The sequence below is a fragment of the Rhinoderma darwinii genome, chromosome 5, assembly GCF_050947455.1.
Source record: "Rhinoderma darwinii isolate aRhiDar2 chromosome 5, aRhiDar2.hap1, whole genome shotgun sequence".
Lineage (NCBI taxonomy): Eukaryota > Metazoa > Chordata > Amphibia > Anura > Rhinodermatidae > Rhinoderma > Rhinoderma darwinii.
The window spans coordinates 52,776,450-52,795,834 of record NC_134691.1 but is presented as its reverse complement, the minus strand read 5'-3'; the positions used below and the strand labels follow the sequence as shown (position 1 = coordinate 52,795,834).

The 19,385-nt window shown below is 42.4% G+C and overlaps 2 protein-coding genes across 7 annotated transcripts; both read left to right on the top strand.

The window, feature by feature from the left end:
* The first annotated feature begins 509 nt into the window (after positions 1-509).
* LOC142651369 (RNA-binding protein 12B-like) lies at positions 510-12,175 on the top strand. 2 transcript variants are annotated; one of them, XM_075825977.1, is made up of 2 exons: positions 510-597; positions 9,554-12,175. In XM_075825977.1, exon 2 carries the CDS (start codon positions 9,579-9,581, stop codon positions 10,839-10,841), a length of 1,263 nt encoding a protein of 420 aa, XP_075682092.1. In that variant the 5' UTR covers positions 510-597; positions 9,554-9,578; the 3' UTR covers positions 10,842-12,175. The 2 variants fall into 2 exon arrangements, with proteins under 2 accessions (XP_075682092.1, XP_075682093.1); XM_075825978.1 differs by having other exon boundaries at positions 542-753.
* A 2,327-nt stretch (positions 12,176-14,502) lies between these two features.
* Positions 14,503-19,110, top strand: LOC142651368 (RNA-binding protein 12B-like). Of its 5 annotated transcripts, none has more exons than XM_075825974.1 (2): positions 14,503-14,564; positions 17,346-19,110. In XM_075825974.1, exon 2 carries the CDS (start codon positions 17,352-17,354, stop codon positions 19,029-19,031), a length of 1,680 nt encoding a protein of 559 aa, XP_075682089.1. In that variant the 5' UTR covers positions 14,503-14,564; positions 17,346-17,351; the 3' UTR covers positions 19,032-19,110. The 5 variants fall into 5 exon arrangements, with proteins under 5 accessions (XP_075682089.1, XP_075682087.1, XP_075682086.1 ...); XM_075825972.1 differs by having other exon boundaries at positions 14,524-14,610; XM_075825971.1 differs by lacking the exon at positions 14,503-14,564 and adding an exon at positions 14,631-14,794.
* The last annotated feature ends 275 nt before the right edge of the window (positions 19,111-19,385 follow it).

The following is a 19,385-nucleotide window of genomic DNA, read 5'->3' as shown; positions in this document are numbered from 1 at the left end:
CACCACCACAAACCAGACCCAACCTCACATAGATTTATGAGCCGTCTAATTAATGGGTTGGGGTCAGTGGGGTAGATATACGAAAGCTAGTGAAAAGGTCAAGTGTAATAGTTGTCCATAGCAACCAATCACATTCAAGCTCTCATTTTTCAAAGGCTCTTTGGAAAATGTAAGCAGCGCCCTGATTGGTTGCCATGGACAACTACTTAACTTTTCCTTTGAACCAGCTGTCACATATCTCCCCAGTGTCCCCTTAGGTTATGGTAGATCTTGTTTTAGTCCCTGCCGGTTACTAATGTAATAGGAGCGTTTTCAATAACAGTATATAACGGAATTGTTACTTGCATGCAGGATATATATAAAAGAACTTCACGCGAGTGAAATTGTATCACTACCGAGACCCAGATTAATAGAGACCTCCGTCATTTACTGGCCCTGGTCATCCCTACAGAAATAGGCCGCAAAGCGAGCCAATCCCCGCGCCTGCGCAGACATCAACGGCAAGTGGTTTGTGTTACGCATGCGCGGTTTCTTCCACGCCATTGCTGGGCGCTCGTAGATCCCACTTAGTCGAGCTCTGCTTGTTGTCCCGTTCTGGTAATGTGCGGGAGCGGTGTGTGTGTGTGTCTTGGCGGTGTGTTACAGCAGGCGGGCCGGGTATATCCTTATGGCTTGCTAATAACAAAGCGCATTACATTAGGATGGAGTTCGGGGAATTCGGTGTGGGGGAGGGGCATTCGTGAGGAGACGCAGGTAAAGTTCAGTCTAGTGGTCGGGCCTGTATTGTACAGGAGGGACTGGACTGGACTGGTATTCGCTGAGTATTATGTATCTCATGTCCTTTAAATTCATTTTATTAAGACTATTCACATCTGTCCGTTTTTCTGCTCAGTCATAGGAGCAGAGCGACAATACATCAATTGGTGTCCATTGGTTTGCTAAACAAAACAGAGATGCATGCTGCGCTATTTTGTTCAGCAAGAACTATGGAATCTGCGACAGGCTCCTGACATAGCATCCGGCACAGGTGTGAACGCAGCCTAAACAGTACACCCGTTGTTGCTGACGTTCTTGTCTCCTGCCCGTCTGATGGCGACAGATCCTGCTGTACTGTCGCTATCATACGTCCAAAGCCTCCTGCAAAACTCACCGTACCGCCTGATCTACCGCTGTTAGGCCGACCCCATGCACACGGCCGTAGTTTTCATCCATAATTGCGGATGAAATTGCAGACACATTCGGTTCTATTTGCCACAGAGGCCTTTCCGTATATTTACAGATGTGTGTCCGTGCCGTATCCGCTGCAAAATATAGAACATGTCCTGTTGTCCACAATTGCAGCACAAACTCACCCATAGAAGTCTATTGGCGCTTCCGCAATTGTGGACGGCTACGGGTTTATATCCGTAGCTGTCGGATCCGTAAAAATCCTTACGGTCGTGTGCATTTGGGCTTAAAGAGGGCCTGTCACTCGGTCCTACAAATCTCACCTAATAGTTGCTGTGTCTCTTGAGTCCAGCGGTGTTTGTCCTGTACTTGTGAGTTTCCCCGTTGCTGAGCTATGGACCCCTCTATATTTAGCAACCAATATGGGAACGACCCGCTGGCTAGCGAAGTGGGTTTGGTCGCCAGTTATTTGTTAATTGGCGGAGCTACCCCTCACCTATCAGCGAGAGGCTGTCAGAGGCTCCGTGTGTATCGATTTGACAAACCGATCAGTGGGGAGAACAATAGTGAAGCAGGGCGCCCTGTATGAAAGCTGCCGTGCCATGGAAGATCTAATCGGCAGGTTTACCTGCTATTAATGAGCGGCATCACGGTGACTGTCAAACTGGTGCTCTCATTTATACATTGAGCCTGCTCGCATGCTGCCAAGTATTCTGTCTATGGGTATGTTCACACGGGTATCAAAAAACGTCTGAAAATACGGAGCTGTTTTCAAGTGAAAACCGCTCCTGATTTTCAGAAGTTTTTTGATCAAACTAGCATTTTTTACGCCCGTTTCTGGATCTGTTTCTCTATTGATTCAATGAAAAATGGTTCAAGAAGTGACATGCACTTCTTTTTACAGGGAGTCTTTTTTTCTTTTTTTTTTTTTTTTACAAGCCGTTTCTTTTAAAAATGGAGTAAAAAAAATGGCCCGTCGGAACAGGACGCCGTATTCCCCATTGAAATCATTGGGCAGATGTTTGTAGGCGTTCTGCTTTCGATATTTCAGCCGTGCTGTTTCCGTAACCCCAATAGTAGTGAATGGCAGTTACAGAAGAAGCTTAGCATGCGAGCTATGCTGTCTCCGTAACTACTATTAAGTTCTATGAGACTTATGGAAACCGCGTAGCTCAGCGGGTTACACAATTTAAGTAACTCGCGACCATATAAAATTTTTCATGGTCGGAATTTACGGCATTCAGCCGCAACACACAGCGGCTGAATGGGGTTTAGGGGGCCCCGTTCTGGAGATAGGCGCGGGTCTCAGAAGTGGGACCCGCATCTATCTGACATTTGACAGATCCTATCGATATAATCCAAAAAATAAAGTATTTGAAGCAGCACAAATCCCGATATCGGGAGCGGTGTCACGCTGTAAAATCAGACAAACCCAGTCTGATGTAATCCTCCGAAAAAGCATGGTTGACCAGCAGCACACGTCTCCCGAATTTCAATCAATCTGTTCTTTTATTGGTCAAACATCCAGTAATAAATGGCAACGTTTCGACCCGTGACAAGTGGAGGCCCTTGAGAAAGACCCTCCACTTGTCACGGGTCGAAACGTTGCCATATTTTACTGGATGTTTGACCAATGAAAGAATATATTGATTGAAATTTGGGAAACGTGTGCTGCTGGTCAACCATGCTTTTTCTGAGATCCTGTGGATATGTCGTAAATGTCTCTCGTGGGAAAACCCCCGTTTAAGTGTCACAGCCAGTCCTCAGCCAGCGTGGTCTCGGTGGAGACTGTCTTTAGGAAACAGCCTCACACTGATAGGTCAGCGTCAGATGCTCAGTGGTAGCTCCGCCCATTAAGAATTGCTGATAGCCAAACCCACTTGAATAGCCAGAGGGTCATTTCCATATTGATTGTTAAATAAAGAGGGGTCCATAGCTCAGCAACGGGGGGGATGCACAAGTACAAGACAAACACTGCTAGACTCTTAGACACAGCGGATATTAGGTGAGTTTAGTAACTCACTTTGTAGGACCTAGTGACAGGTCATCTTTAATCTTCTGGTGGGAGTTTAGATCAGTAGCAATAACATTGGAGTCACTCTTAAAGTATATGGGGGTTATGGGAACAGCCAAACCATTTCTGTAACACTGATCGATAACAGTAGGTGGGGATCCCTCACGTGGGCCCCCTACCTATCAGAACTTTATAACGTATTCTACAGAGGTGATAAATGCCAGTGGTCGGAATACCCCTTTAATAGGTAACTCGTTTTTTAAAAAAAACGTGTAATGTCATAGTGACATGTCAGACATTTAATTGGTCACTGAGACCCCCACCGATCGCAAAATTAAAGCGGTGGAAACGCTCGGGTGAGTACTGTGCTGCTTTATTTCTGATCATCTTTTCTCTTAAAACCGAGCTGTGTACGGGCTCAATAGAAAATGTATTAGTCCGTACACTACCTTTTCTGCTGTTTGAGGAAAGCCGATCAGAAATGAAGCGGCACAGAGCTCATCCGGCCGTTTCTGACGCTTTGTTTTTGTGATCGATGGGGGTTTCAGTACTCGGACTCCCACCGATCAAAACTTCTCACATGTCACTGACATTTTAAAAGTTTAGTTACCCTTTAAGGTGGTAACGCTCTATCTCCCAGTGAATAGTTATGAACAGCCGGCAGCACAGATTTTACACAGTCCGTGCTACTGCTAGAAGTAAAATCGCTAGTTAACCCCTTCAGCACACAGCCCGTCAAGCCTTGTGGACGCAGCCGATGTTTTTCAAATCTGACATGTCACTTTATGCGGTAATAACTTGGGAATGCTTTTACCTATCCAAGCGATTCTGAGATTGTTTTCTCGTGACATATTGTACTTTATGTTAGTGGAAGAATTGTCGATAAATTCAGTATTTATTTGTGAAAAACACCAAAATTGAGAGAAAATTAGCAAAAATTAGCATTTTTCGAAATTTAAATGTATCTGCTTGTAAAACAGATAGTAATACCACACCAAATACTAATTAACTTCCCCCATATGTCTACTTTAGATTGGCATCATTTTTTGAACATCCTTTTATCTTTCCAGGACGTTACAAGGCTTAGAACTTTAGCAGCAATTTCTCACAATTTCAAGAAAATTTCCCAAAACAATTTTTTTGTTCAGTTCTGAAGTGGCTTGAAGGGTCTTATAAATTAGAAACCCCCATAAGTCACACAATTTTAAAAACTGCACCTCTCAAAGTATTTAAAACAGCATTTAGAAAGTTTCTTAACCCTTTAGGTGTTTCACAGGAGTTACAGCAAAGTGGAGGTGAAATGTATAAATTAATTTTTTTTTTCTGTAACACTTAAGGTTTTACTAGAGAAATGTGACTCCATATTTATTGCCCAGATTCTGCAGTTTTTAGAAATATCCCACATGTGGCCCTAGTGTGCTTATGGACAAGCATCGGCCTCAAGCAAAGGAGCACCTAGAGGATTTTGGGGACTCCTTTTTATTAGAATATATTTTAGACACCATGTCAGGCTTGAAGAGGTCTTCTGGTGCCAAAACAGTGGAAAGTCCCAAAAAGTCACCATTTGGCAAACTACACCCCTCAAGGAATTTATCTAGGGGTATAGTGAGCATTTTTACCCAACCGGTTCTTTGCTGAACTTAGTGGAATTAGACCGTGAAAATGAAAATCTATTGGCGTTCAAGTTTGCTGGATTGCTTTTCGGGTGCCATGTTGCATTTGCAAGGCCCCTGTGGGACAAAAACAGTGGAAACCCCCAAAAGTGACCCCATTTGGGAAAATACAGCCCTAAAAGAATTTATGTAGGGGTATAGTGAGCATTTTGTTCCCACAGTTGTTTTTGGTGAATTTAGTCGAATTAGGCTGTGAAAACTTCTATTGTTTATTTTTTTTTTACGGAGTGTACCGTGCACTATAAATGACATATTTCATTTTTTCCTCGGGGCGATGCGATTACGGCGATACCATATGTATATAGTTGTTGTTGTTTATTTTTTTTAATGTTTTACGGTGTTTGCACTGTTTTAAAAAAATTATTTTGTTTCTGTCACCATATTCTAAGAGTTGTAACTTTATCTTTCCATCAAGAAAGCCGTGTGAGGGCTTGTTTTTGCGGAACAAACTCCTTTTTTTTATTGGTACCATTTTTGGGTACATTCGACTTTTTGATTCTTATTTATTACATTTTTGAGGGGCTGAAATGACTAAAAATAGCGATTCTGGTATTGTTTTTTAATAAAAAAAAAAATTACAGCATTCACCATACGGGATAAATATAGTTATATTTTTAGAGTTCAGGCCGTTATGGACGCGGCGATATCAATTATGCATAGTTTGTTTAATTTTTTTTCTAATAAATGACTTTATAAGGGGGAAAGGGTGGTTTTTAATTTTATTACTTGGAACTTTGACATTTTTATACAAGTTTTTTTTAACTTTCTTTTTTTTTTTAGTCCCACTAGGGACTTGAAGATCCAACTGTTGGATCATTGATTTATTGTTCATATGTATTGCAGGGTATTATACCTGTCCGTTGCACACTGACAGGCAGCGTATTAGGTCCTGCGTCTGGCAGGATCGAATCGCCTTCCGTAAATGGCAGACCAGGAGGCCTTTGTTAGGCCTTTGGTTGCCATAGCAACCATCATCACTCCGCAATCGCATAGCGGGGTGCAGATGTTGTAACTCAGATGCCGCCGCATTTAAGGGGATAATCGGCGGGAATCACGGCTGTGATCCCATCCGATGTCTTCCCTCAGTACTAAGGCTGCTAATAGTGGCCAGTACTGAGATGTCGGGCTGCAAGGAATGCCTGTGCGATCCGTTTAGGAGCACATGTATATTAACGGGCTGCAGGCACAAGGACCAGCGCTGCAGCCTGTTAATCTACTTGGGCTGGTCGGGAAGGGGTTAAAGGTATTTAGAAAAACGATTATTGTGCTCACTCCTGCACTACAAGGGTATGTGCACACGATAACGACCATTACGTCTGAAATTACAGACTGCTTTCAGGAGAAAACGGCTCCTGCATTTCAGACGTAATTGCTCGTACTCGCGTTTTGCGAGGCGTCAATTACGGACGTAATTTGGAGCTGTTCTTCATTGGATTCAATGAAAAACTGCTCTAATTACGTCCCAAGAAGTGTCCTGCACTTCTTTGACGAGGCAGTCATTTTACGTGTCGTCTTTACACAGCGACTCGTAAAATGACAGGTCGTCGGCAGAGTACGTCGGCAAACCCATTGAAAGCAATGGGCAGATGTTTGCCGACGTATTGAAGCCGTCTTTTCAGGTGTAATTCGAGGCGTAAAACGCATCGTTTACGCCTGAAAATAGGTTGTGTGAACCCAGAAAGTGGAGGATCGCTTTAAGGCCTTATTCACCCGAGCGTGTCTGATCATGCATATAAGGGTATGTTGACACGCACTTTTTTCAGACGTAATTCGGGAATTTTACGCCTCGAATTACGCCTGAAAAAACGTCTCCATTACGCCTACAAACATCTGCCCATTGCTTTCAATGGGTTTTACGGTGTTCTGTTCACACGATGTGTTATTTTACGCATCGCTATCAAAATACGGTGCTTAAAAAGACGCCCGCGAAAAAGAAGTGCATGTCACTTCTTGGGACATTTTTGGAGCCGTTTTTCATTGACTCCATTGAAAAACAGCTCCAATAATGTCCGTAAAATACGCTGCGAAAAACGCGAGTGGCTACAAAAACGTCTGAAAATCAGGAGCTGTGTTCGCCTGAAAACAGCTCCATATTTTCTGACGTATTTTGCTAAGCCGTGTGAACATACCCTAACTGTCCTAGTTGCGTCCGTTTGGTTTCCGTGTATCATCTGTTTTTCGCTGAACGTGCCAGTACACTTTAAGGGTATGTTCACACGCAGTGTTTTCAGGCGTATTTCGGGGCGTTTACTCCTCGAAAAACGCCTGAAAAAACGGAAGCTGAACGCCTACAAACATCTGCCCTTTGAAATCAATGGGAAAAGCAGCATTTAGTTCAGTTTTTTGCTAAGCGTGTGAACATACCCTAAAGGTGAATAAGCTTATAGGAAAGATTGAAGAGACGCATCAAAAACCATTGTGTGAATCTTTTCTTTTTAGAATTTCTTAACAACGAATGTATACATCATGCTGGTATCCGCTCTGGGATATATATATTTTTCACTGGGATCTCGTGTTACTGTTCAGACCCACAAGATCGCAGCCGGAGCTCCTTTGTAAGGCCTCCGGCCCACGAGACGGAAATGCTGTGGAATTTCCATGCAGAAATTCTGCAGCGTATTCCATATGCAGATTCTGATTTTTCAGCATAGCATGTCCATTTAATTCTGGATTGTAATTCTTCAGCATTTCCGTCCTTTGGTCAGGGGGCCTAATACACAGCCGGGCTCCTTCTGCAATTCCGGGATCGGAGGTAACTCCGATCCCAGCAGTTTGACCATTAAAATGCCATGGTCAGTAGCAAATGTGGCATCATAACGTGCTTGTCAGAGTGAGGGGGTTCAACAAAGGCCCTCAGGTCTTCCATCGGTAGAAGTCTGCTAGAGGCATGGCCTAATAGGTTGCCTATCCGTATAACACAGACAGACAATACTGCATTATAATACAAAGTATTCCAAAGCAATAAACAGCAATCACAGTTTTACTGTTTCAAGTCCCCTAGTGGGTGAAAAAAAAAAAAGTTCTATTAAAACATGTTCAAGTCCCTTAAAAAAATAAATATACATTTAAAGTTTTTAACACTATACAAAACCGGTAGAATAAACACTACCGACTGTAGAATAAAGTTAACATGTTACTTTTACAGCACATTAGACAGTGGAGGGGGGGGGCGCAAAAAATAATGGTGGAATTGCTGGGGGTTTATTTGTTTTCTTTTTGCAAAAAAAAGTTATGGCTCTTCGATTTCATGGATGAAAAAAACGAAACATCTTGGTCATTAAAACCCAAACAGGCCTGGTTATTAAGGGGTTAAAAGTGGTGGTATTGTTTAGAAAATCCAAATTTAAATATACTACTGGGAAATTTGGAACAAATCGATGGGGGTCAGAGCCGTCATCCAATAGCCTGCGCAGAGAGGGACTACAAAGAGCATCTGTCATTGGAGGACCCGACACATCTATGCATGGTGTGGAAAGGGCATTTATTTCAATGGGAACTGTGTAGTGCTTAATTTCCCCTGTGTGGCACCGTAGAGAAATAGACCACCTGCTGCCGGGTTCCCTCACATTGTTACTGGCGGTCTCAGCAACATCTCTGGAACTTTGCAAATAGTCTCCATGGATTATTATCAAACCAGGTGTCTGGTCTGGTCTGATTCTGCAGTGGTGGATTTTATTCTCTTGTCTCTGCCCCCTCTTCTTGGCAACAGAGGGGGCAGATAGAAGAGATTAAGACATGACCAAAGGAGCATAGGTCTGCATGGGATCTATTACATCCCGTCGTGTCATGTTCTGGCCATCAATGTAAACAAGTGCAGAGTATAAGGAGGGGACCACTATTTTCTTACCTTTTCCAGACCCACCACCCGACCTATGAAGTGATTGCTGTTAGCTACTGGGTCAACCAGTAAAAAAAAAAGGGATTTTTGTAATTAAATTTGACAACATATCTTCCTATTGGGAAGAATGGAAGTAAAGGTGAGGTCAGTGTTTGGTAAAGCTGTGAAGATTTTGAGTTATCGTTTTTGTTTTTATGGCAGAAACAGAAGAGGAATTCCGCATCCATGGACAGTCCCATAAAATCCAACACGACACCAACGGGCGCTTTTGTGGTTTCAGGCTGACATGCCCCTTAGTTATAGCATGATACTATGGTATGACTAAGGGCCATATGGGCCTAAAACGCGTTAGTCAGCTGCTCTGTCATGTTGGATCCTATAGGCTTGAATGTACCGTAGTTTACATGAAAAATGCTGCAGACTTTTCGCAGCTTATCCGAAGCAGAATCTGCACGTGTTGCGTGTGGATTTTGCTGCGGATTTCACTACATTGAAAAGGGTGAAATCCACAGTGAACATCCAGAACAGAATGAGCACGCTAAGGATGTGAAAATCTACAGCATGGTCTGATTTCCGTCAAGAAAATGTTCAGCAGCTTGTAGATGAGATTTGTTCAAATCTAATCCATATAGCTGGGGCTGTAATTCGCTGCAGACTTTCCGCACGGAAAATAAGCAGCTGTCGCATGTAATTGTGTCTTGTAGTGTGACAGCTTCAATTTCATGTCACAAGTCTGTGTGAATCTCTGATGTGTTTGAGAATTTATGTATTCGAATATTATAGGAGCATTGCACAAAAAGTAAAATTTTGCTGAATAACCGCTGTTTAACTGAAAAATATGTACGTTTTCTATGTCAACAGGGAATACATTGAGTAAGAATAAAGAATGCCACAGATGGTGCGATTACAAGGTCTTCCGCCTATTGCAGACTCCATTCACATTCGAAATTTCTTTAATGGATTGAAGATTCCGCATGGAGGGGTTAATATTATTGGTGGGGAATATGGAGAGGCTTTTGTTAAGTTTATGAACAAACATAATGTTTGTTCAGCCCTGAAGAGGTCAGGAAAACTTCTGATGGATTCTCCTATACACATTACTATTGAGAAAAAGACAGCGTTGCATCGGAATAGGCGCAGAACTAGGTTTATGTATAACCCAGGCTATTTACGTATATCATTTACACCCTTAGACGCAAAATTTTGTCATGTAAAACGTTTTTTTAAAGAATTCTGTGTCAAAAGTGTGATTTTCTTAATTAAAAATAAAGTTAGGAGCGGTCAGGCTCTTGTTAAATTTGGTACAATTGTCCACGTCCAAAAGATTCTGTCAATGTTTCAATTGCCTAAAAATTCTAGTAAAGGGCATAAAAAGCAAAATGCATTTTCTGTATTATCCGTGAAGATGTGTAGCAAAAAGGAATGGATCTCGTGCGGCGGCATAATTGATTCTTATCCTAAGGAGAGCAATCAAGCAAGTTCAAAATGGAAGTGGTTACCAGAACTGCCCATTGATGACCACCACTCATTGTACATTCGGGAATTTTATGCTCATCTAGTGAACGTAAGTCTCCGTACTGAAAAATCACACATAAGGAAGTTGTTACACAACCTTGTTAGTGACTCTCAGATAACGTTTGTGTACGATAAAAACGGCAGCAGACAGCGGGAATGTTTTGTGATGTTCATAACAGAAAATGATTACGTGCGGGCTCTTGAGTTGGACAAAGCCTTTCTTAATGGTCGCTCTTTGCGAGTGCTGCCGATCTCCAAAGCGCACATGATGGACTTAATTGAAAGCAATAGAGAAGTCGTATTAGAAAATCCAGTTTCGGAGGATGAAGTGATGGAACCGTATGTAAAATACTTATATTTAAGAAACTTTGCAGCTTGTGTAAGTAAGCTTGATGTTCTCAACTTTTTTACCGGATTTTCGTTGACTGAAAAGGACATATGTCTATTGTATGACGATAATGGGGACAGTCTCGGTGAAGCTCTTGTCAAATTCTCAACAAAAGAGGAAGCGTCCAAGGCTGAGAAACTAAACCACAAACTGTACCAGGAGACGAAGATCCTGCTGAGATGCATCTCCGAGGAGCAGCTGAAAGTTTTTGGTGTTTCTTTTTTGGATCATTCTACAGCTAATTGAGAGTTCTCTTCAAGCAGGGGCTTGCGTGAAGCCGGTGAATGCATCATGACTCGCAAGATGTTACACGGGATGCCGTTTAGTGACTTCTAATAAGTGGACTTGGCAGGACTTGGACTATGGACATTCAAGTGTGAAAAAAGACTTTGTATGGGACTTATAGCAACTGCTATGCTGATGGATTCTAGTTACCTTTAAAAAAAAAGAAATTGAATATTTGTTAAATAACTAGAATCAGATGCCAAATAGCATCGCATGTAAAGTATTAGACATCCAAAGTTGTATATAAGAAGTATTTTGTACGTCCTAAGTATTGAAATACAGCTGGTAGTTTACTGGCCACAGGAGCAGGTATTTTGATGACTGGAATTCTTGGCATTTCCATAAGGTATTGATTAGAATCAAGCAAAACTGCAGTGAATTCCAATCAATATATGTTATTAAATAGAGCAGGATTACAAGAAAATAATTTACAGTTAACACATTTGTATGTCATTCCCAAAAATTAAAGGTTAGTTTTTGAAATTGTAAAGTTCATCAATGGTGATCATATGAATTTATGTTCATTCAATTTTTTTGTTCTATTTGGTTGTTTTTTTCCAACAGGCACTGGAAACATCCAATGGGCTAAAAGTTTAGTGAGAATGAAGGCTAAAGCTGGCAATACCCATGGGATAGCTGCTGTCCTAATCCCTCTCCCAACTTTTGGGCTCAGCCAAGCCTTTGTTTATTTTAATGGGGAAAGGGGAATCCTCTCCGACGGGAACAGAAGATGGGTATTTTGAAATCCAAAATTCTTGGTCCTTCTTTCCCTCAACATGCCTTCAGCGGACAGTCGGGAGGCCCCCATGCACGTTACATCATAGGCAATCTCATAATAACTTGTGGATTCGGACAAATTCTTATCTAATGTGTATGGCCAGCTTAAGCCTGATAAAGCTAAGATCAAGAGGCATAAAGGATTATAGTTATCTCGCAAGGGTTTGTTTCTGATTGTGCCCTTGAAGTGGATGTGCCACTTTTACCCATAAAGTGGCGCATAAAAATGGAGACCATTTTTAAGACGTGTATCTGTTTTTTTACTACATTTTGTCCCCTTTCAGAATTGATAGAACACGGAGCAGCACAAATGTCCTTCGGAGAAGGACTACAGAGAAATGGCTAGTGCTAATGCTCGCTGGTGCAGCCAAAAGTTGCTGTTACCCAGGAGAAGGATCAGTCGCTGACCAATCATTTCCCTCTCCATGCCTTCAAAGACAATACTATGCCGAAGTGAACCATACTCATATTTAATTACATTTTGTAATTCAATAAACTATTATATTAAAACTGCAGAATTGTTTGTGTATTTCTGTTTTGTGCAAGCATTTTGATTTTGCTAATTATGATTGAAATTAATGAATAATCTAATTTTACTTAAAAGGGTTGTCCCGAGATCAACATTTAACACCTATTCACTGGAGAGAAGATAAATGTCTGTTCGGTGAGGGCCCCACCAATCACTAGAATGGCGGTATTCTAGCGTGTGAGGAGAAAGTTGAATGGAGCAGTGGTCTGGTGTGCATGATGCCGCTCCATTCAATGGTTTTGGGGCTGGCGGAAACAGCCGAGCGCTGTACTTGGCTGTTTCCGTCAGTCCCATAGACTTTGAATGGAGCTGCACCATGCTTGCTAGATTTCCGCTCCATACAAAGTTCTCATTTCAGTCATGCAGTGAGGAGGGTCGGATTGCTCGAGACCCCCATTCTAGTGATCGGTGAGGCCCTTAGCGATGAGGTGTTCATCTCCTCTTCTGTGGATAGGTGATAAGTGTTTGATTTTGGGACAACCTCTTTTAAGACAGGTTTCCTCTGTATTAGACACTGTGTAAGACACTGTATTCCTCTGATGCCATGTTAGGGATAAGGCACAAATTGTACTAGTTTTCTAGCCTAGTGGAGCAGTATGGCGATATTAGTAGTTTTATTCCAAAGTAATATTCTTTTTTGCCACCACAATAGCTCAGCTTCATCTAAGTTTTAATTGGAACAATAAAGGAAGAGGGGTGGGGATAGGAAACGTAACAATGGATGACATCATTACAGGGTACAATAAACATCTAAGTTACTGATGGTGATTGAGGGTACACTTTGGAGAGTCCAGAGGACATCTGATGAGCACTTCCTAGCTGGCTTCCATGAAGTAAAGTTAATGGATATCTTTGCGGCCCACATTGTCATCTTATTCCAATTTTTGCAGCCAAGATGTTTGGCAAATTAAAGAGGACTTGTCACCTCTGTCCCCATGAAATAACAATTCTGTAACATCTTTTCTTGCTACATTGTGCCGTCGTTCTGGGTTCAGTTGGGGATTGTCCCTACACAGACTGACCATGATTAATCGGTGCTGACAGTGATACTGAGATGACACCTATTTGACAAGGGGAAAGGCAACAGCCAGTTGTCAATTTATTTATACATTTCTAGGAGGAATAACCGGAAAAGCACAACACAGAGTTAAATATTTTCCAGAATTGTGATTTCATTGGGAATACAAGTATGTATAAAATAGACATGTCAGGAGAGGTGATGGGTCCTCTTTAAACTTGGAGGAATACAGGTGCATAGAAGGCCATAATTGGTATTTTAGGGACAGTGCAAGTGTTTTTTTCAGTAGGTTCTTGGCCTGACATCTTTTAACTCCTCTGAGAGAAGACTAGTAATGTCTCGTTTGGCTGATGGTCCATGGATGAAGGTGGTACTCCGGAGGAAGAGCCGTGCTTTGCAGTAGTTCACTTGTCAGGGGGGGGGGGGGTCCTGCACAGGGAGACCCACTGCAATAAGGATAGGGATAAACCAGATGACCCCTTCAGCACCTCTATTTTTGTTTTATTGAGTTGCATCTCCTATATCCTGGAGCAGTGTTTCAAAATCCAGTCCTCAAGGAACCCCAACAGGTCCTGTACTGAGGATTTCCTTAATATTGATCAGATGAATGCAGATGTGGGAAATCCTCAAGCCGTTTTCTGCTGGTGTTCCTTGAGGACAAGTTTGGAAACACTGCCCTGGAGGAAGCAGGGTCAGAGGGGAGATAGTATGAGACGGTCATGTTCCTCATACACTGTGCTGATGCTCTAGATCAGGGGTCAGCAATGTTCAGCCACACCAGATGTTGTGAAACTAAAACTCCCAGCATGCCCTGACAGCCAAAGGTTTGATTATTCCAGCCAAAGGCATGCTGGGAATTATAGTTTCACAACAGCTGGAGTGCTGAAGGTTGCTGACCCCTGATTGGGGTTCATGATTATCATGCCAGCAAGGGGTCTGAATACCGGAACAAAAAGGATTGAGTTGGGGGTACAAATGACAACCCTGTCACTTTAATTATAATTGTTGGGAGTACAAATGACAACCCTGTCACTTTAAATATAATTGTTGGGTGTTTGGGCTATTTCAGTATGTAACTAGGGACCTTACAATGCTCCCATAAAAAAGGCTGATACAATGCGACATTAAAAATACCAGAAACAAACATTATAGAAAAAAATGCCTAAATATTTTATTCCACTGATAATTTACCTCTACATTATAACAGTTTCTAAAAAAAAAAAAGACAAAAAAAAAAAACACGAACGCCAGCCAACAAATGAAAGTCGTTTCCCCTTTAAACGTGTAGGCGACAGAATTAGACGTCACGGCACTTCCGTCCTGGAACGGGAAATGACATCACTACGGTAACGTTCTGTCGGTAAGGCTGCCTGGAAGGACAAAAAATAATCTTTGTCGTTAGCATAGTAAGTGCGTGAAGCGGCCGTCTAATAGACGAGGACATTATTGTGGTTTGCCTGGAGCTGGTGGGAGATCTCCAGACTGCTGATCGGGCCAGTAACTACCCATGCGCGGTCGTAACTTCCTCCCCGATCTGGGCCGCATGTAGACGGCGAGATCCGGCGTGTTCTCGGCGCTTCCGCCTGTATGGTAATCTAGCGGGCCGCTGTGTGGTTACGACGCGGGCGGGTGTGACTCCCTGTAATTGTATGTATACAGCCTGGTGGTCCTCAGACGGTGAGCGTAAAGGGGATGCCCCGTATTAGCCATGTATGATACATCCGCATATATGACTAGGATGGGGATACCACTTTAATAGGGAAGTTGGACCCTGGTTGTGTTCGGACGCCCCCTCCCCTTCTATGAGGCGCAGTGTAGGGCCGCTAACCACCAGCAGCACTCGCTATGGCAGACTCCGGACGTCCATTTATTACATGGCTGCCATGTTATACTACACCCCCTGTAGTGGAGATGTCTGTGGCTTCAGCTGATTTTTACCAGGGGTCTCAGGAGCTTCTCGTTGTGGGGGTTTCTGATCTAATAACCCCTTTAAGCTGGACATACACATGAGAGAATAGTTGTCAGGACCCGCTTACATCACCAATCTTGCGGGTATAGGGTGCAGATGACTTCCTGCAACAGCAGATGTCGGCGGGGGGTGGGAGCGGACATGTTGGTTTTCTGATCCTTTGTTCCCGAAGGGGATATGTCGCTGCCAGAGGGGTCTGCCAGCAACTAAGGCCTTGTTCACTTTTCGTTTTTGGCGCGCTCTACGCGCCCAAAATCGCACGATTTGCCAATTGACATCAATATGGAAGCGCATTGTTAGTGCATACGATGCATTTTTTTCACCGGCACGTTTAAAAAAAAAAAAAAAAGCGTAGTGTAAATAAAGAAGCGTCAGGTAAATAGTTTGGCGTGTCAAACGCGCCTAAATCCCATAGTAAATGGGAGTCCTGATTAATCGGCGACAAGCGCGCACAAAATGCGTCAGAAGTGACTACGCCTCAAAACTCCTGTATTTTAAAAAGTTCTTCACAAAAACCCTAGCGTTTTTTCAGACGTTTACACGTAAAATTTTTTCAGCGCCGTGTGATCAAGGCCTTATTCCTATTGAAATAAACACGTACAGTTAATCAAGCGTGCGTGTCATGGTGTCCGCTCGCTTTGAAGCGACCCTTCAGTCCAAAAATGTGGTTATACATCGTAAATATATAGTCCACTCACCTGCTCCTGAGGGATCTGGTGTCCGTTCCTGCGTTACAAGTTGGACCTATTTCAGTTTGGGGATCCTCTTCTCATCCCGCGCTCCTGTAATGAAGATGTGATTGGGGTTGCTACTGGTTTCTTTCTTTATCTTGTATTTCCTTGGGATGTCACTATAGGAAAATGGGGTTGCAATTCTGCATTAACAATTAGAAAATTATGAATGAAAATATTAGATGTCTATTGTGGCCGGTGGTGTGTATATACTTATATGACCATCCTTAAAAGGGTGTTTTACACTATTGACATGGAGGCGCAAATCACACGATCAGTATTACGTGCGGGAAAATCCGCAGAGTAATATAGTACTAGCAAAGTACATGAGATTTCAGGAAATCATGTACACGCTATGGTTTTTTTAGGCACGTAAATTGACCTGCAGATTTTAAAATCCACAGCATGTCAATTTATCTTGCGTTTCCTCTTGTGAATTGTATCTGGCAAGTTCTGAGGAAAATCGCACAAAAACCCACAGCATGAAAACGTGCTGATTTACGCATCAAAATGTAAAAACTGCACCGAAAACCACATACAAAATGCACAATCTGGTGGGGTTTTTACATGCGAATTTCTTGCATTTTGGTGCGTATTTTCTGCAGCAATTCTGTTACGTGTGGACAAGCACTAAAGGTGGCATTTGCATCATGTCTTCAGCACATCTCCCTGTTTACACAGATGTGCTGCAGAACTAGCGACCGTTTTTACTAAATGCATAGAAGATGCGATCAGCCGATGATAGTGTTTGCTTAACCCGGCTGATCTGCGCCCTTTGTACAGGGCAATAAACGGGAACAAGCATTCCTATTAACGCTCGTTCACCCGAACATTGGTCAGGGTAAAAGGGCCTGTATACTGAATTTCCTGAGCCCTTATTAAAGGTTGGGGCTGTTGTTTTTTTTTTAATAGTTTGGGGGCTGTTTGTTATACTGATGACCTATCCACAGGATCGGTCATCAGTATGTGATCGGTTGGGTATAGATCAGCAGCACAGGACAATTTTTCAGAAGGGTGCACGTCTCCTGGGTCACAGTCCAAAGTGGCCCCTCAGTCAGGGTAGAAAAGAAATGGAGACAGCACTACCAAATTTTCAAAAGTGAAGATCCTTTATTCCACGGTGCACGGTGGTAGTGCTGTCTCCATTTCTTTTCTACCCAGTATGTGATCGGTGGTGGACCCCGCACCTATCAGCTTTTCTGGCTGCCTCCAAGCACCGGGAGCTATGCAGGATCTGTGCCAGAAGCAGAAGGCTAGACCGCTGTATAAGCAGCCGTACTGTAGGATAGATCCTCATTATACAAAAACAGCCCCCAACCTAATTCCTCTTATCTCTGAAGTTTCCATGTAATACTTTAGTACTGTAGTAACATGAATATTTTTATGTCTATTTGCTAGTATGTGCTATATCAACAAGGATTTATTTTTTTTGTCCCTACAGATAACAATGTTCCGCACAGTGAGATTAGAGGGTCTTTCAGTTGAGGCTAACCCAAAAGACATCCGATTACACTTTGCAGGTTTGGAAATCTCCCATGAAGGAATTACGATCATTGGTGGTGAACGTGGGGTTGGTTTTCTTAGATTCACTACATGGGAAGATGCACGACGCGCTATTCAGTTATCTGGCTTCCCCATAAAGGATTCCGATGTCAATGTATCTCCCAGCTCTACAGAAGAAAAGGAGCAGGCCTTGAAAACTGTAACTTCTTCCTCGAATAGAAATGGAGTCCACGATTCCTCATCCCGCAGGTCACAGTTTTTGCGCATTAAGGCTACTTCTGAAGTTCTGACTCCAACATCTGTCAGGAAATTCTTCACAGGGCTCCAAATTACGGATATAGTGTACCTTAAAGATGACCGTGCACTGGTTAAATTTTCGAATAGTACCGATGCTGATGAAGGTTTTAGGAGATACAAAAATAGTAAGGATGTAACTGTGATCCGGTCTGATGAAAGAGAGTGGATCAAATGTGGTGGCAAAGCTCACCCTAAAGAACAAATCTATTCTTCATCAAGGCACGAAAGAAGACCCCATTCAAGATCTCCAAAACGGGACTCTCATTCATCCTCTAGAAATTCTAGATCGCCACAAAGGCATTCTCGGTCTACTTTTAGTCGTTCTAAGTCACCACTATCGCATTCTCGATCTTCTCGTGTGAAATCTCGGTCTCCGCAAAGGCGTTCAAAGTCTCCTCAAAATCTGCCAAATGAGCATGACCCAATATTTGATGGAGACTTTTACGTGCACGTGACAAACCTGAACTACGCCAGTAGCAGACACGATTTATGTAGGTGGTTTTTTAGCCGTGTGAGTGAAGAGCACATTAAGTTTCTGTACGATGAGAAGGGCCGCAGAACAAGAGAATGTTTTGTCGCGTTAAAAAACGAAAAGGATTTGAAGAAAGTTCTTAGACTTAACCAAATTAAGTTTAACGGGCGCCTTCTGACCATCAGTTCCATTACTAAATCGAGCTTGGGAACTTTGCTCGCAACCAAGAGAGCGTTATTCCCACATCTTCATTCAAAGGGAAAGTTCCTTTATTTAAGAAATTTTCCATCAGATGTTACGAAAAGTGACATTCAGAAGTTCTTTGCCGGATTTTCCCTCAACGAAGAAAACATTTCCCTGCTATGTAACAAAGATGGAGATGCCCTGGGGGAAGTGATGATCAACTTCTTGTCTGAAAAAGACTTGGAGAAGGCTGAAAAACTTCACCGTAAGAAGTTCAAGGACAAGGAAATTCCATCAAAACGAATTCCTAAAGACAAGTTTCAAAGTTTCCTAAAGGCAAATTCCCTGAGCCTGATGCCCGAAAATCCATATGATTGTGTAACCCAGGAAGATGATATGCTTGAAGAAGATAGTGACCAGGAAAAGAATACATCGGATGAAGATGGCCAGGACGACAACCTGATACCAGATCAGGATTTAGGTCTCCACCAAACAGACAATGCTCATGAATTTGTCTCTCAGGCAGATGATGCGCCTGAAGATTCTGCTGTCCAAGTAGATGAAGCACCAAATACCGAGTGCACCTCAAGTGAAAATAGTATACATTTTGACACTGATGATAATGCCACCCTGGAAGATGCTACTTCGAATGATGATGGCTTAGGACACTGAGGGTGAATATTTGTGTATTTAATAAAAATAACGCAGTATGATTCTAAGATCTACCCTGCTGCAGATGAAGTGGAAATTGTATATTAGAGAGAGTTTTTGTTTCTATTCAAACCTACTCCGTGAATGGCATCTGTCTCCTGGCACGTTGTAAATGACACTTTACCGGTACCTAGGTGAGATTTCAGAATGTGTCCTAAAAGAACGGAAATTGTTAAACAGCAGTGATAAAAATACTCATTCCATAGACAACCACACAGCTGCCAATTATCGTGTAGCTTAAAGGCTATGGATACCTTTTATAGACTTTTTGATTATTATTGTATGTATTTTATTAAGTAAAATATATTTACAATT

Coding starts and splice junctions, on each gene's coding strand:
- LOC142651369 (XM_075825977.1), top strand. CDS start 9,579: ATGCCACAGATGGTGCGATTACAAGGTCTTCCGCCTATTGCAGACTCC.